At 50.4% G+C, this 16460-nt stretch overlaps 1 protein-coding gene across 2 annotated transcripts in view; it reads left to right on the forward strand.

Annotated features, from left to right (window-relative positions):
* The window catches only part of CUNH1orf53 (chromosome unknown C1orf53 homolog), a 6661-nt gene extending 641 nt beyond the window's left edge, over nucleotides 1–6020 (forward strand). The window contains exons 1-3 of one of the 2 annotated variants that reach the window (XM_040634601.1): nucleotides 1127–1407; nucleotides 4280–4381; nucleotides 5648–6020. In XM_040634601.1, the coding sequence (XP_040490535.1) occupies nucleotides 1144–1407; nucleotides 4280–4381; nucleotides 5648–5719 (438 nt within the window). In that variant the 5' untranslated portion in view covers nucleotides 1127–1143 and the 3' untranslated portion in view covers nucleotides 5720–6020. Of the gene's footprint in view, nucleotides 1–1126; nucleotides 1408–4279; nucleotides 4382–5647 lie in introns of those variants that run through there. The other variant, XM_040634602.1, reaches the window with a different exon arrangement.
* The last annotated feature ends 10440 nt before the right edge of the window (nucleotides 6021–16460 follow it).

Below are 16460 nucleotides of genomic sequence, written 5' to 3' on the forward strand. Positions count from 1 at the left end.
AAAAAAAAAAAAAAGGAAGAAAAAAGAAAAGAAAAGAAAAGAAAAGAAAAAGGCGGGGGAAGGGGTGGTGATAGCCCTGTGGTGGCTTAGTCAAACTTTGGTGCAACTCTAAAAATCGCCTCTTGCCCTCAGGGATCAATTCCAGCCCTCAGTTCTCCAAAACTGAAGAACACTTACAAAATGACTACTCTTCAACCCTTTTTCAGAAACCCGGGCTGAGGGTGGGGGTGGGAGTGGTGTTAATTTAATTCTGACACCCGAAATTGCCACCTGGGCTTGTGCTAATTTTCTCAAGTTCAATTTTGTGGGAGTACCCGGATAACTTTTCCCTTTTAGACAGGAGATATAATTTTAGTTCGGATTTTGCAAATATTTAGAAACATGAAAATACTGCCTTTTCTTTTTTTTTTTTTTTTTAAGATTGTATTTATTTATTTGACAGAGAGAGAGAGACAGCCATCGAGAGAGGCAACACCAGCAGGGGGAGTGGGAGAGGAAGAAGCAGGCTCCCAGTGGGGGAGCCTGATGTGGGGCTCGATCCCATTACCCTGGATTCATGCCCTGAGCTGAAGGCAGATGCTTAACGACTGAGCCACCCAGGCGCCCCAATACTGGCTTTTCTTATTCAGTGTGCGATTTCACTTTTGGTTCTCATGTTAGGCCAGGCCAACTTTCTTCCTACTACATGTTACCTGTAAATACCCAGCCTTTTCTGAACAGACCCAAGCTGGTTATAAACAAACCTCGGGTATTTTGATCACTTTCTGGCATCTTAACAGGTGTGGCGATTATGCTGAAGTCAGGTATAACATGAGAAAAAAATGTCCACTTTTCATCACCGAAGAAAATGGAATACTTGGAATTTAGGCCCAAAGATTAGAAATGGCCCCACTCTCGTCCCCGCATCTTGCTGTGGCTTCATCAGCCGCCTAAGAAGTCCATTTTATTTCCGCAGTGGGGCCCGCGGCGGATGCGGAAGGCCCGGCGGTCGCAGCGGGGTCCGAGTCCGAGCCCGGAGGCCCGAGGGCCCACGCCGGCCTCCCAGCGCGCAGCCCGGCACCCGGGCGCCGGCGCCCAGGCCCGCGCGGCCGCCCCGCCGGGCCCCTGCGTTGGGCGCTCCGCCTCTCCGAGCCGGCGGCGGCCATGGCGGCCAGGCAGATCTCAGCGTCGGCGCTCCACGCGCTCGGAAGGCTACCTCAAGCCTCCCGGCCACCAAAACTCCCCTGGGTCGTAGGAGGGTTCCGACAGCACCTCAGCTTAACCCTCTCCTCCGCTTCAGAGGAAGACGGCAGAGGCTGTGGGCCCCGCTCGCAAGGCGGACTAGAGGGAGAGGGGAAGTGTCCGGACAACGAAGAGTTAACGGCGGCCGAGCGGCGGATCGCGGACCTGCACGCGGCCGCGTGCGCGGTGAGGCCCCTCCTGCCCGCCCGGCCCCGCCTCGCCTCGCCCCGCCCCACCCCACCCGGGCCCCGCCCCGGGGTCCGTGCGCCTGCGCGCCCCCGGCAGAAGGAGAGGTCGCTGGAAGCCCACGCAGTCCTTCTTCTGGCTTCTGACAAGCACGCGCGCTTACCCCTCCGACCCTTTCGCTTGAAAACTGGCTAGTTCCCTATTCTGGGCACAGAGTTAACGTGTATTTGTATTAAGTGTGGGTCCTTTCTGATCAGCGTCCGAGCTAAACTCTGGTCGCAGTTCAGGCCCCATCATGACTCTGTGTGTGTGTGTGTGTGTGTGTGTGTGTGTGTGTGTGTGTGTGTGTGTGTGTGTTGGGGGGATTGTTAAGGCATTGATGGAGGAGGTAGAGAGGAGCTGAGAAGTCACAGGAAAAATAGGCTGTGTGTTTATCTTTATTATCAGTTAAACACTTTGCCATCCAGTGATTAATAACGCAAAAATTTGTTAAAAAATCAATTTTTGCTACTATCCTCTCGTCTTTTCTCTCCACCCTAACAGAGCACAATTGTAAGGGAAACTATAATCAGGCGTTTACATTCTTCCCAATCTTGAGCTATGTTTTCTTCTGTTTGGAGGATGTGGCAGTCACTTATTAGTCCCAATATCAAAACTTACCTCTGCTCACAGTTTCTAACACCTCAGACGACATAAGTCTAAAGGGAGCAGATTTCTATTTTTATTATCTTGAGACAGCAAAGGAGTTCTAGCATGAAGGTACACAAACGATGTAAAAGTAACCTATTTAATACACTGTGTGTGACCAGTACTTGATGCCTCATGTACAGTTACCTGGTGTTGCTTGAGCCAAGGGAGTGGAGAAGGAAACCTTGGAGATTTTCTAAAATTGACCCTTTTTTCCCCCACTGCCAGTTAGTAGGCCCTGGGAATCCACTGGTTGGCTCCTTCAAGTGTTGAAACTTCTGCATAAAGATTCATCAGGAAAGGACTGGCAGCTTTTGATTGATCCATTAAAAATAACATGTGCACTTTGTTGCCATACATCACCATATAAATGTGGTAAATATAAGCAAAAGTTTCATTCTTTTTACAGCAAAGAGCAGCGGCTTGTAAAGACAGGCCAATCAGCCTGGGAAAGGAGCAGGACTTTTTCTCACTTAGGAAACCCACACTTGTTTCATCAGTGTTAGTATCACAGGTGAAATGGCTGTCCAGGAGACCAAAAGTAAATCCAAAACCAAGTTCATAGTTTCTCTTTTTCAACAAATCAGAACTCCTCGCCCAATGGTCCTCTTCCCACACCTCCAGGCAGATGGGTCTCTTACCTTTGTCCCTGTACTGATCTGCATAACTGAACATCTTGTTTTCCAGCCTCTGTCTGCACTCCTGTCACATCTTTGTCTGTTGCCACTATTACCTGAGGCTCCTTTACTGAGGACAAACCAAGTTTGTATGGGCAGCCAACAAGCTCAAAGTTTCAAAATCAACACAGAAAGCAGGAGAGCAGGCGCAAATGCAGTGGCAATGTGTCTGTTAGGCTTCCAAGTTGGTAGATAATTGCCCTCAGAAGACCCCCAGAAACTATGAAAAGTGAAGACTGCTAACAGAGCTCCCGGTGCTTTTTTGTTTTTCTTCCAAGCATTCAAACACTGGTTTCATAAATAAAGAAGTGAGGTCTTGACTATTGGTCATTCTAAAGTAGTGTTTAGTGCTCCTGGTTTCATGTAATAGGCTTCTGTGGTCCCAAAAGATTCGAGAGGCCCTATAGACTGGCCCTGAGACTGCCCTGGGTGTGGCTCGGCTGCAATACCTTAGCATAGACTAGACTTGAACTCTGTGTGTCTTTTTGCTTCATGCCTTATTCGTGAAGCACAGTTGGTTAAATTCTCAACCAGATTAAAATATTTAGTCATTAAGGAAGACACTCTGAAGAAGTAATTTGTGGCAATACAAAAATATGTTAGAAGACATTCACATGTCACACATATCTTAACAAAAAGGTTCTATACAAGACTGATGCGGAATAAAAGGGTTATATGAAAAGCCCAAGAGAAAGTTCCTCTACAAAATCTCGAGGATAAGTAATATCCCCCACATGGCCCAAATCCATAGAATAGACTGCATTATTTCCTTTGCACACAGTGTACTTGGGATACTGCTAAAAAGCCATGTTTGAATGTCAGTAGACTATGCGTCCTTGACATCAGAAGTGGTGTAGTAGACGTTTCTTTTGATCAAACTTGTGAAAGCAGCGAGTGTTAATATGTTAAAACAATACTTTTTTCACGTAAAAACAGAACTAACAACCCACCCCAAAAAAGAAAATAGTGTAAAATGTGCCATGGAATAACACATCATGAAGGTAAAGAAAAGTGTTCAGTAATAGCAAGGCAATTCTTTTCTGTAAGGACGGTTGGTTTTGATTAGCACCTCTTCTGTAAGTTTAAATCATTATCCACGTATTTTAAGTACCGAAATTGCAACTGCAACTTCTGAGTGAAAGTTCATTTTCAGCCTCTTAAGCTCTTAAAGTCATCTAAATCACCTGTTATTAAGCTTGTTACCTAGAAACTGAATGAAAAATACCCGAGCAGTGGCTGCATAGTTATTGGGTATAGAGGAGTTCTTGTTTTTCCATCAACTTCTCATTTTTCTCAAACTGTATATTTTCTCCTTATGTCACATAAAGTTGGATTGTATATAATGTTGGAATGCATTCGGTCTTTAATTGCAAGTGCCACCAAAATTGCTGGGAAGACGTTTAATATTGTTTAAAGAAAATTTTGCAGTATTTTATGAGTAGAAGTTATGGTGAGGAGCTACGCTGAATATTGAGATTAATGAATTGTTTTATTTCATTATTCTTCAGGCTGGCCAGTTAAACTATGTGGATCCAGCTACTGGCTATACTGTGCTCACACGGCTCGCCCACTTGCAGAGAGGGAAATGCTGTGGCTCTGCTTGCAGACATGTGAGTAGCAAATTCTCGCCTTACAGCAGCAGTTTTCGGTGCTTCTGTAACTTCGTAAATACCTATTATTTGAAAAACAAGTCAAATAAAAAAGCTAAATAGACCTGGAGTGCACTTTTCACAAGCTACTTTAGCCAAGGACAATGAAGTCCTTAGGACCAACACAGGACCTTTAAAGTTAATGGAATTTTGTAACATTTCATTGTGAGCATCAGTTCCTTGAAATGCTGTGATTTGAAATTCGTGGGAGTTCTTTATTACGAGGAAACTTTTCACGAGGTTTCAAGTAAGTCATGTTCACTAGGCAAGTACAAAGAGGACAGGAAAAGAAATCCAGAATATTACAAACTAGATCGCAGACAGTGTTTTTGTCTTCATTATTAGCTGAATAAACAGAAATTTGACCAGCATTGTGAAGTGGGTTTCCTTTAAATGAAAATAATTCCTCCCCCCTCCCTCTCTCCCTCCCTCCCACCCTTTTTCTCTCCTTCTGTCCTTCCCTCCCTTCCTTTGCTTTCTTCTTCCCTTCCTTCTCTCATTCCTTCCGTGGTTGTTTTGTACTGTGTTTTAAAAAGAACCATGAAGCTACCTACCCCAAACTTAGTGCTGTACCTTTCCTAAAATGTGTATTCCAGTGAATATATCTCTCTGTTCACTGACTAAGATGAACTAACTAATCCTTCCCTAGGCTGAGCAAGAAAAATAAGTGGGATTGGGTTTGTCACTATAACTTTTTAAAAGCATAGTAGTAAGGTAAATTGTTACAGTGTTAAGATTATAAACAGGTAACAACCTCTATTTACAGACCACTTCGACTTTATGTTTGGGGGCAGTAAGGTATTATTTCCTTTAACTGACCCACTTTACAATTAAGGACTAAACACTAAATGCATGTATTGGCTGGAGCCAGTATTGAAAAATTAAGCCTTCACTTTCATGTATGTTCCTACCTGGGCCATTAGCTGTTTCTAATCAAACGCATCAAGAGCTTTGCATAAATTGAGGACTTGAGAATTTTCTAAGAGCGAGTTTTTGACAGTAGAATTCTTAAAGTTGGAAGGATGCATTTAGGAAGTGATTCTTGGACCCTAATTAGGACCATTTGCCAGAGGTTGCCATTATTCTCCTCTTAGTCTGCAGGACCCAGTAGCTCAAATGATCTATATAACGTGATTAGCAGTCTCCTTTTCCACCATGAGAAGTGTTGTACTTTTTCAAGATGCCTGTGAAATAATTCAATAATAGTTTGTTTTATTTCTTCTGCAGTGTCCATATGGTCAAGTCAATGTTAAAGATCCATCGAAAAGGAAGAAATTCAATTCATATTTTTATGTTTGACAACAGTTTCATCTCTGTTCTCCATCTAATTGAGCCTGTATTTAAAAAAAAAAAAAAAAAAAAGCCAAAACCCTAACCCAGAATTGCTGTCTGTGCTGTTAGTCCTTGAGCACTAGTTTAATCGTAAGTACATATATTAAAAGAACATCAATAAAATGAAAAAGCTAGCAAATGTTTGTGTGCTTCTGAAGTGGCACATTGATAGTTATTTTCCTTTCTTTTTGCTTCATTATCAGACACATATGTTGAAGAAAGAAAATAATGACTGTTCTATTAAATAAATAGTAGCAATCGGGTCACATTAGTCGCTCTTGATTTTTCTTATAGCCTCCGTTCTCCTACTGTTTTCCCCTCCGTGTTAGCAACTCAAGGGAGGTTGCTGGCAAATAGAAGAGTTTGAATACATTCTTCATTTTATTTATATCTTGAGCTATAAGAAGATTGATATAATGCTATATTGTGCAGCATATGAGTGCCCAAGAAGTGCCATTCTGCATCAAGAAATGCTCTCATCTTCCATCTGTTCTCTCAATAAAAACTCTAAATCATCCTGACTTGGAGGTCAGGCCGCTTAAGATGCCTCTGATTAGACCATTCTCACTTCTCTCCCCCACAGCTTCCTTCTCCATGTCTTACGGCACTTCCCAGGCAAATCTATTTTAGGACATTTTATTATCTTTATACCCATTCTGTTCACTGCAGTGACACCTTTGGGCATCAGTATCCAACCTGGGTTAGGCGCTCACAGGGGCTGTTGTTCCTACACTTTCTTCCCTGCTTCCCTCTGAGGACAATGGCCCCAGAAAGCCTTTTCGTTGCCAGTGGAAGCTGTTCAGTAAAATGAGGCTGCTGCCCATTGGCCGGCTGGCTCTGTCCAGAGCTGACCTTCGGCTTCTTCTCCCAACAGAATCTGAAAGGTTCTCAAACATCTCAGGGGTCTTCCTTAGTCTCTGCCTGGGGCCTGAATAAGAGTTTTAGAGATCTGAAGCAACCAAAAGATTCTGGTGCCTTCTCACATATTCGATTTAAAGTAAAAGGCATTCTAAACTATAAAGTAAGTGAAAAAGAAGCCCAGTAAGGTTCTGATTTTCCCCTTGATTGTGATTTATGTTGTTATTTTTATGTCAAATATTAAATTGTTTCCCCAAATTTTTGGCACTTTAGTGCCCCAATTTTGCTAGTGCTCCCACTGTGGTGCCTGAAGCAACCCTGTCCCCGGGCCCTGTGAGGTGTTGGCCGCCGCCTTGGATAAAACAAAACAAAACAAAGCAAACAAAAAAACCAGTCTTTGTGGCCTGGTGTGTCCTCTCTAGAAATCATTTTGAGGAGGTGAATAGGAGGAGGGGGTCGGCATTATGATTATGGAGGCAGTTAGACTTTCCAGACAGGTTTATGGACTCCTGGGAGCCAATTTCCTTTCTACTCTCAGGTCAAGAAGCAACCAGATAGCTCAATGTTTTCCACTAGACTTGAAGATTACCAAGGCCATTTCCTTTGTGGGGGCTGGATGGTGCTTTCTTCAGCAGTCCCAAGAGGGAGAAGAGAAAAAAAATGGCGCCTGAAAAGGTCATCTTTCTGGAGAAACAAGAGAAAGAGGAAAGGAAGTTCATTTTGAAAAGGGGCCCCGAATGAAAGCAGTGAGAAAGCCCCTTGACAGATGGAAATAACGTATGGGATGCCTCCTTCCTAGAGGCAGCTCTTCCCTCTTCCTAGCGCACTTCCTGCCGTAGGGAGCTGGCCCAAGAAGAAGGACTCCGATGTCCATCACAGATGATCCTCACGGGGGACTCTTCCTGGCAGAACTTCAAGCCTTGTGGGCCACAGCGAAGGAGCCGCTGTTGGGGGTGGGGGATGCTCTTACTCTGTCCCGCATCTGGAGTCGGGGACCTGAAGTTCTCCGGTGCGGTTCTGTGGAGATGCTTGTGAACCACACTTCAGGGGTGGCGGCGGGTCGGCGCTCCCACATTAAACACAATATGGCCACATAAATGGGCCTCGCTGCAAGAGCTTCAAGCTATATTGTACTCACACATTGTAAAGTAAAAATTCAGGTTTCTTATTGGGTGTGTGTGTACAAACACATGTGGATGCCGAGAAATAGAAACTTCCCAGTTGAAGTCAACTCTGGTGCTGCTCCATTTTCACGGTTTCTGGAGACTCCTACTGCAAGTCACCATAAATCACGAGGCACTGATTTCTAGATTGTTGCCAGCACAGAAAGGCCCAGGGGAAACTGAGGAAGCTTCTCATGGGGTTTACCCGGGTGGAGGATGGGTGGAGGATTCCTGAAGCAGTGGTGCTTCCCTTATCTGGGGAAAGGGCCCTGTCCTGATAGTCCTCGCTGCAGGTGGATTGCAATCCACACTTCTCTGTCTTCAGAAGACACACCGACCCCACTGATTTTGCAGTGCAAGGAAGAGAAGGACTTCCCCCCACCCCCCCTCCCCAGTGAAACTTGCGCCTCCCAGACCTGGTGTGTACGGAAAAGAAGGGTGCGTGAGATGCTACTGGGCTCTGCGCAGACCTTTGTTCCACCGCAGTGCCCCTTATCCAAGGCATTCGCAAAATGTGTTCTGCACACCCGGTTCCACTGCCAGAAACCAGCCGGGCTTAAATTAATCTCCAGACAAAGCTAGGGATGCGGCTCACTACCAGGCAAAAGGCAATCAGCGTGCTGCTTTTCCTAGGAGCACTTTGAGACCTCACAGTCCGCGGCTAGCCCAGAAGGAACCTCCCCCTCCACTCCATACCAACACCTGCCATTTCATCTTCTCTGCATTGGACCAAAGGCTTGAGTTTGTGGACGCCAGCTCAGGGTGGAAGATTTAAAAGTCGGTGCTATTTTTCACTACCCTGCAACAATTAAAAGGTACTTCCGGGTGCCAAAACTACCCTCTCCCCTCAAAAAAAAAAAAAAAAAGTCATATGTTTAAGTGTGTGTGTGCGCGTGTGTGTAGGGCGGAGGGGATTGTCAGGACCCTCTTGCCCGTCTCTGTGGAGAACTTGATTTCTGAGAAGAGGTTGGGGAGGAACCCACAGGTATCTTTACCTAGAGGCTAAGTCATTCCCGGGACTCCCAGCCCCAGCGGCCTCTGGATACCCTGCTGCCTGTCGGACGGAGCACCCTGGGCGCTGAGAGCTCGCTGACCCTCGGCCCTACAAATAGTTTCAAGGTTGGGCTCCTGACACAACATCTCCAGACTCACGGCCCCCTGTTTCTTGAGACTATGGGTGTAGAAGAGAGTGTAAACCGGGGAAATCATAGGCTGTAGAGGGATTGGGAGATTTGACGACCATGTCTTCCCACTCGAAATTTGTACGGAAGCAGGAGCTCCTCCGTGCGCTTCAGTGCGCGCGCACCTCTCTCGCGCGCGCGCGCTCGTGTGTAGAATGAATGCCCCCCCCCCCAATATCTAAAACGGTTCGTGACCCCAAAGAAGGTAAAAACCACTGCTTTGGACAGGAGTGAATGAAAGCACCTAAGCATTTCGGGTCAGTATCGCCGTCCATGTGTGCGAGGGCCTCGCGGGCAAGCACAGAAGCTAAATGTGAGGGGCTTGTCCCCCCCCCCCGACTGCGAAAACGGACCGACGTAGGGGGCTTCTCGCGGAGAGCAAGAGCTAAGGAGGCCCGAACGGGAAGGGGAAAGTCGGGGGTGAGGGGAACTTAGGAGGTAAACTAGTTGGCTGGCGGGACTGGCTGGTGAAGCCTAGTGTTCGGGTGGAAGGACGGTCCCTGTCCTGGGTGCTCAGAGCCGCATTCCGCGGTTTGGGATGGGAAGAGGAAGCCGGAGAGGGCTTGGCTTCGTGGCTCTCTCTGGTTCCCTTACCGCCGCTAAACCCTGTGGTGGAGCTTGCGGGTCTAAGAGGTGCACTTCCCCCCGCCCGGCACAGCCCCGGGCGCCCCCCATCCCACGCCGGTGTCTCAGGCGGCTGGTAGGGGCGCGGGCGCCCGGGCCCTCGCAGCCCTCAGCCCACGCGCCGCAGAGAACAGCTCAGGTGGCACAGCCGGGAGGGGCGGGGAGGGAGGGCCGCGGTGGCTCCCGGACCCGTGTCCCGGAGCCGCCAATCTCACGGCTCACGCCCCCCTCCCGCGTCCGCGCAGGAGCCTCCCAGCGATCCCCCGCCCCCCATCTCCGACTGTGGGGAGCGCACTGGGTGCTGGAGTGAGTAAATAATTGGCCAGAGGGTCGGCTTCCCGGTTCTCGCGCTGCTTCCCCGCGGCCTCACTGCGCCCGGGGCTGCTGGGGCGACGCAGCCCCTCGGGAACCTGAGACCAGGTAACCTGGCCCCCGCCCCATCCCGGGCCTGGGAGTCCGTCTGTGTTCCCGAGAATGCTCATCTCCCAAGATTTGAGTCGGTTTTCTCCCGGTTAAGCGCCATCCCCACCTCCTAGCCGGGGCCAGTGGGAGAGACACCTCCGGAGCCCGCGCTCACCGGGCTGGGAAAGCCTCTGGGGCGCGCGGAGTGCATCCCAAAGTCCTGGGTTCCTGGCGCCTCGCCCGGGATCGCCGAGAGCGAAAGACCGGGAGGGGAAGGCGGGGATGTGGCGGGGGAGCAATCAATGGCTTAGCCCAGCTTCCCGCAGGAGCTACCGCCCATTCACGGTCTACGCAGGCACCAGCTGGCGGCTGCATCTCTTAGGTACAAGCTCCAGGAAGGCAAAGGCCGGCTGGGGGGCCGGGAGCCCGGGGCGCGCCGCGGGACCCCAGCACCCCCACTGCGCCCAAGCCTCAAGATGCTCTTGGCTTTATGAGGTTCAGTTACGGCCGAGTCCTCCATTAACACCTCCCCTGATTATTGAGAGGCTGGAAGGGCTGAACGCAGCCTCAGAGCGCGTCTCCGCGCACCAGCCCGCGTCTGTGCCCTCTGCCCACCCCTTCCTCCTCCTCCCGATTTGGAAGCATAAACTGAAAATAAAAGACAGGTGGAAGGAGCTGCGGGTCAGAGGTGAGGGATTCGGGTCAATTCTGAGAAAGAGAGAGAGAGCGCGCGCGCGAGAGAGATTGATTTCCATCCAACGGTTTATTTATTTGGATTAACAGAGGAACCCTCGGCAAGACCTGGGGATCAGCCCGCACCTCTGGCCGCCTCCTCCCGCCCTCCCTCCCTGAGGACCTGGTTCTTGGGGGAAACGTCTGGATCTCAAGGTAAGATCCCGCGGGGGTTGTCTCGTCGGAGCGGTTTTCTGGCCTGGGCGTGCGCCCGGACGGCCAGGCACCCCGGGAGCGTCTCGGGCACTGGCGGAGGCAGGCCGGGCTTCATTCGAAGCGGCCCAGGGCCCGAGGTCGCGGCGTGAGAGCAGTTCCGACGAGCCCCAGCGGGGTGGTAGGAGGCGCCGGGGGGCCCCGGGCCGCGCCGCCCCGCTGACGCGCGGCTTTTCTCTGCCAGTGCAGCCACCATTACGGCGTGATCAACTCCTTTTGCTCTAAGAATGCTGAACGGCACCACTCTGGAGGCAGGTGAGTTATACGCCAGGTTCCTTCTCGTTTCCTCTGCCCTTTTTCTTGGGCTGGTGTGCACATTGGGATGTGTGTGTGTGCGCACACGCGTGTGCGCGTCTTCATTGGGTGAAAGAAAGAGGAGTGTGTGTGTGTGTGTGTTAGAAATTAAACCGCGCTTCGAAGGCTCTAAAATGCAGTCTCGTTCAGTCTCCTGCCAGGATTCCTGAAAGCTCGTTTCCCTCCTTTTGCCTTTCTCTCGAACGTCTTTGACTTTTTTGCGGATGGAGAAGGGGAGGTGGAGGTCACGGTGCAGATGAGACGCGAGTTGTCAGCAGCGTGAGGGATGTGCCCTCGATCCTCCGTGGTGCTGCTGGGGGCGTCTCCCCACTGGAAGGGATGGTGGGGGGCAGGGCTGATACCGTTTCTCACCTGCGTAGGGCTTAACTGGAGCTGGCTTCCCCCGCATTTTTTGTTCAATGCAAAGCCCGCGCAGCCGTTCCTGCGCGCGACCTCGGAGGCCGCTGTGCGGGACGTCTCCCTTTATTCCTCGGGCGGCTGAGGGCCCACCGCGCAGCAAATGTCAGGTAAAGGGGCTTCGGATTTCGGATGTGGCAACCGCCCCTCGGGAGAAGAAGCGAGGGACCACGGAGGACAGAGATTTGAAAGGAGCAAGCGACGGTCGGGTGGCTTTACGGGTACAGAGGATGTGCGTGGGTCAGAGCGCGGAAGGGTAGGGCCCTGGGGCGCAGGCGGTGCGCAGCTGGGGCGCGGCCCTGAGCTCCCCCTCGATGCAGGAGGGCTCCCCAGACCCCAGCTCCGCTCGACTCGCTCCAATCTGTCTGAAGGGAGGCCCTCCCAGCAGGACTGAATCAGAGATGCGCCGGTGCGGCAGTGCCAGTCTGGACCTGTTTGAACATAGAGATTCGCTATGCCCACCGACTAGAGAAAGGCCTGGCGGCGCGGGGCCATCCGCTCACCTCCTGCCCACCGCAACCGGGGAAACCAGGACTGAGCGCGTGGTTCCCAGCCCCAGACGACGTCGACTCCCCCTGGCCCTGGGGTGCTCACGACAGTGCCAAAAGCCAGACACTGCTTCAAGAGCTGCACCTTTCAGACCAAGGGGGCTCCCCAACCAGTTTTCAGGGTCAGGAGGAAAGGTGACCTCTGCCTTTTGAATGGCAAACCGGGGGTACAGGATCTTGGCTTCCAAAAGTCACATATAAAGAGAACTGAAGTTGCCAATGCTCTGAAGAGAGGGTCTGCTGGGTTATTTTCCCCTCTGGATCCTAAAGGCTCTACTGCTCCCTGGGTAAAGCTATGCATTCCCTTTATTTCCCCTCTCTTGCCCTCTTGGGAGTTTTTCTGGGCCAGAGCCTGGCACAAACTTGCCGTCTTCCTGGGGATTCCAGGACCTTGAACTATCAATCCCCTACTGCTCTGCCCTGCTAGAGACCAACCGCCCGCTTTTCTTGAAAGCGGCAACAGTAGCCAGATGGATGGATCGCAGAGCAAAGAAGAGAATGGACTGCGTGTGCCCAATTGTGAGGAGGGTTGCTACTGGCCAGGGTTGCTACTGGCCACTGCTCCGAATAGAGCTTTGCATTCAGGGAGGAGAGTTGAGACCCTATTATGGGCCACAGGCAGGGGACAGCCCCTTGCACCTGTCCCATTTAGAGAGGCAGAGCCCCAGGAAATGAACCAGGGAGCACTCCAACTTTTAAAGAGCACTCCCGGGCTATTCTGAGGGACACTAGGCTCCAGTCTTCCTCTCCAGAGGTGAAAGAAGTCAGAGCTACAAAGATGCTCTCCTTAAAGTACTTACTGCCCTTAATGAGTAAGAGGTAGTGACGGGGGCCCTCTTAGGTAATCTTTTGGGGCTCCAAGACAAAAAGGATACCCCAGATCACACATCCAATTCTTGGGGAATCTCTTCCCCACCATGGGCATCCTCTTTAAGGAACCGCAAGAGGAGGCAGAGCTGGGTAGGTGGGGAGCAATTTCTGCAGAACTAAAAAGGACTTCCCAAACTCCAGCAGCACCCCCCCCCACCCCTAGCTTTCTGCAAACTTCCTGCATTGGCTGAGAAGGAAGACTCCTGGCAGTACACTTCTTTATGGGAAGTAGCAACACCCACTGGGTGCAGGAACTTATAACCTGAGTTTTATAAGAAAAAGCAGGCATAGTTGAGATCCAACCCCAAAGCTCACTGTAGAAGGTGTTCCGCCTTGCCTGTACCTGATAGACGATTAGCAAATATTTGTGGAACAGACGAATGGATGAAAGATGGTTTACAGGACTTCTGTGATTGGCTTCCTTGGAGACTTCACAGAACTCTGGCTTTTTCCTGGAATTGTTTTTTAAACTTTCACTTCATTAAGTCTCCAAAGTTCTTCTCTTGCAAGAACAGGGCTGTGTTCTTGGGTTCCTTGTTGTTTTTGCTGAGCAGGACCAAAATTCAACAACAGCCAAACCTAATTCCAACACCCCCATTTGGTAGGTCGGCGATGGGGGGAGAGCAGTAGTTTAGTCCAGAAACTAGACAAAACAGGTTCCTGGATTGAGGTCCCAAATTTGGTTTTTCCTTGGAACTTCCTTGGGTTAACTGACTGATTTTCTTCGCAGAGACCCCTCCTCTTTCCCCTCCTCCTCCTCTTCGTCCTCCTCCTCGTCCTCCTCCTCCTCCGGGTCTGAGTCCATTTAGCTGCTGGCTTGTGGGAAGGCAATCTGCCCCTTTGTGAGAGGACCTGCTGTCTCTGAAAGAGTTGCTGCTCCCAGCCCCTCCTTGGAGCCCTTCGTTTGTGCACGTGGGTTTGAAAAGCTCACTGATTTCCATCCAAAGGGGCTAATTACATTACTTACAGTAAATAGCAGCCCTGCTGTCCGGTAGGGCTGCCAAAGTGTGTGTGGGGGGGGAGGTCTCCAGCTTAGTTCACTTGATTGGCTTCATTTTTGTGTGAAATTGTGTTTTATGAGCTGTATTCTGGCACCCGGAGGACTGTAACAGCGTCCAGTCTGCAAATAACATTATTTTTGACCCTGAGAAAAGAGCAAGGGGAAGCAGTGGAGTCTTGGGTTTCATGGAAGAGGTGACTCCAGCAGCTTCAGAAGGCGATGCTTTGGGACAGGAAGTCAGACTGCTGCACAAGTAGTTCCCGTTCCTCCCTCCATTCTTGTCTGCCTTTCTTCCCTTCCTTCCTTCCTCCCTCCCTCCCTTCCTTCCTTCCTTCCTTCCTTCCTTCCTTCCTTCCTTCCTCCCCCTTCCTTTCTTCCCTTCTCATTCTCTTATTTCTTCCCTTCCCCTTTTATCTTCCTTCATCCTTCCCTTCTCTTTTTCTTCCTCCCTCTCTCCCTTCATCTTTACAGATTTGACCACTGTTCCCCTAGAGGGAAGCAAGTCTGCCACCAGGGTACTCCTCTGAGGTATCCGGGATGTGTCAAGACATAAGCCGTTCCTGGGAAAGCCAATGATGGGGAGTGGTGGGAAACAGGCAGGCAGGAGGAAGGAAAGAAGGGGAGAGCAGCCCTGGCTTCCTCCTTTCTCTGGTTAAAGCTGGGTTGGTTCCTGCTGCTGCTCTATGCTTCGGGCCCCTAGGGGGCTTCTGGTGGTTTAAATAAATCGACAATATCAGAGTATTGTGGACACTCTTTAATAGGGCCAAGGAGGGGCCACTGCTAGCGGGAACAGAGGGAGACAGAACAATCCCGCCTCTTGTGAGGTGCAGGTCTGCCATTCTACGTGTCAGCTCTCACCTTCCCCTCCTCCACAGCGAGGAGCCCCTTTCACATCCTCCTGAATGTGCGGTGCATCCAGTTTTACAAGTCCCCTGCCCTGCCAGCGCGGTGGAAACAGCACGCAATAGGGCGTGCACCTAGTCCTGGAGGGCTCCTCCACTTGCTGCCCACATTGAGAAGTTCCAAGTGGGACACTAGAATCACCAGCAGTTTACCTTCAAACCTGAATTGGGTAAGAGAATACCTCACCCCGTATCACGGTTCAGTTGAGTACTCCCCCCCCTACAAGTCCATGCCCTGTCCTCCACATTCATTTTTCAAACAAAACTTTTATGTCAAAAGTAAACAATCTTAGGTTCTCGTAGCCTGTTTTTCACTTTGGGTGATGTTCCAGGCCCTGGTAGGATGGAGGGCCTCTAGGCGAGGTGAGGCAACCTGCTTTTAAAAAGTGAGTTGAGGAAGAGGAGTAGAGAGGAATATCTGTTTAACATTTGCTTATTTGGGGTCCCCGGTAAGTTAGGGATCATAAAGTCCACAAGGAGGATACCCAAAGTTTGGAGCTGACATCCTGTATGCCTTGACCTGGGGTCTGATCTTGAACTTGGACCAAATGGGCCCGTTTTCTGCCTCCTGCACCGGGGCGGGGACAATAAGGGCTCCTTTTCCCCTTTAAAACATGATTACTGAGAACTCTTGGAAGGGTGTGTGTGTGTGTGTGTGTGTGTGTGTGTGTGTGGGGGGGAGGTAAATGCCCCCTCCTACTAACCCCCCCTCCAGCCCCCTCCCCTTTGTAATGTTTGTCCCTGCTTGCCCATCACCAGGGGGTTGAGAGGAGTATGACAGGTCTTTGTTGTCTGAATAAAAATCCGTGGCAGCTCCAGGGAGAGAACTCCTCCTACTAAATTATCAAAAATGGGCTGGCTTTAGTCTCTTAACAAATTGGACACAGCTACGGCAGGAGCAGTCCCCAACCCAACCTACAGGCACTGGGAACTTGCAAGCAGCCAGGGACCGCTGAAAATAGCACTTCTTTTTCTTTCTTTGTGTTCAAAACTATTTTCTTTCTTCACCAGATTTTGTTTTCCTCCCCCCCCCCTCCCCGCTGCAGTTGTTTCCCATTAGTAACTCGATCTCTCAGTAAGATTCGCCTTCTTCGTCTCCTTTCCCCTCCGCCCGTTTGTTTGTTTTCTGCGCATCTCCTTCAGGGAGCCGCTGGGGTTTCCCCCCTTCTTTTTCTTTTTCTTGTTCTTTTTCTTTTCCAAGCAGACCAATTTCCACTCTGTCTGCCTCTTTCTTCTTCCTCCTCTTCCTCTTGCCCTCCGTCCCCGAGCGTCTCTGCGCTCCTCCAACACGCAGATCTCTGCCGTCCCTTCTGCTCCTTCACTCGGATGAGCTGAGAGCCGCGGGCGTGTGTATATGGAAATAGTGGGGTGCCGAGCAGAAGACAACTCGTGTCCTTTCCGTCCCCCAGCCATGCTCTTCCACGGGATCTCCGGAGGCCACATCCAAGGCATCATGGAGGAGATGGAGCGCCGATCTAAGACCGAGGCCCGCCTGGCCAAAGGC

The sequence above is a fragment of the Ursus maritimus genome, unplaced genomic scaffold (assembly GCF_017311325.1).
Source record: "Ursus maritimus isolate PB19 unplaced genomic scaffold, ASM1731132v1 scaffold_2, whole genome shotgun sequence".
In the NCBI taxonomy this organism is placed as follows: Eukaryota; Metazoa; Chordata; class Mammalia; order Carnivora; family Ursidae; genus Ursus; species Ursus maritimus.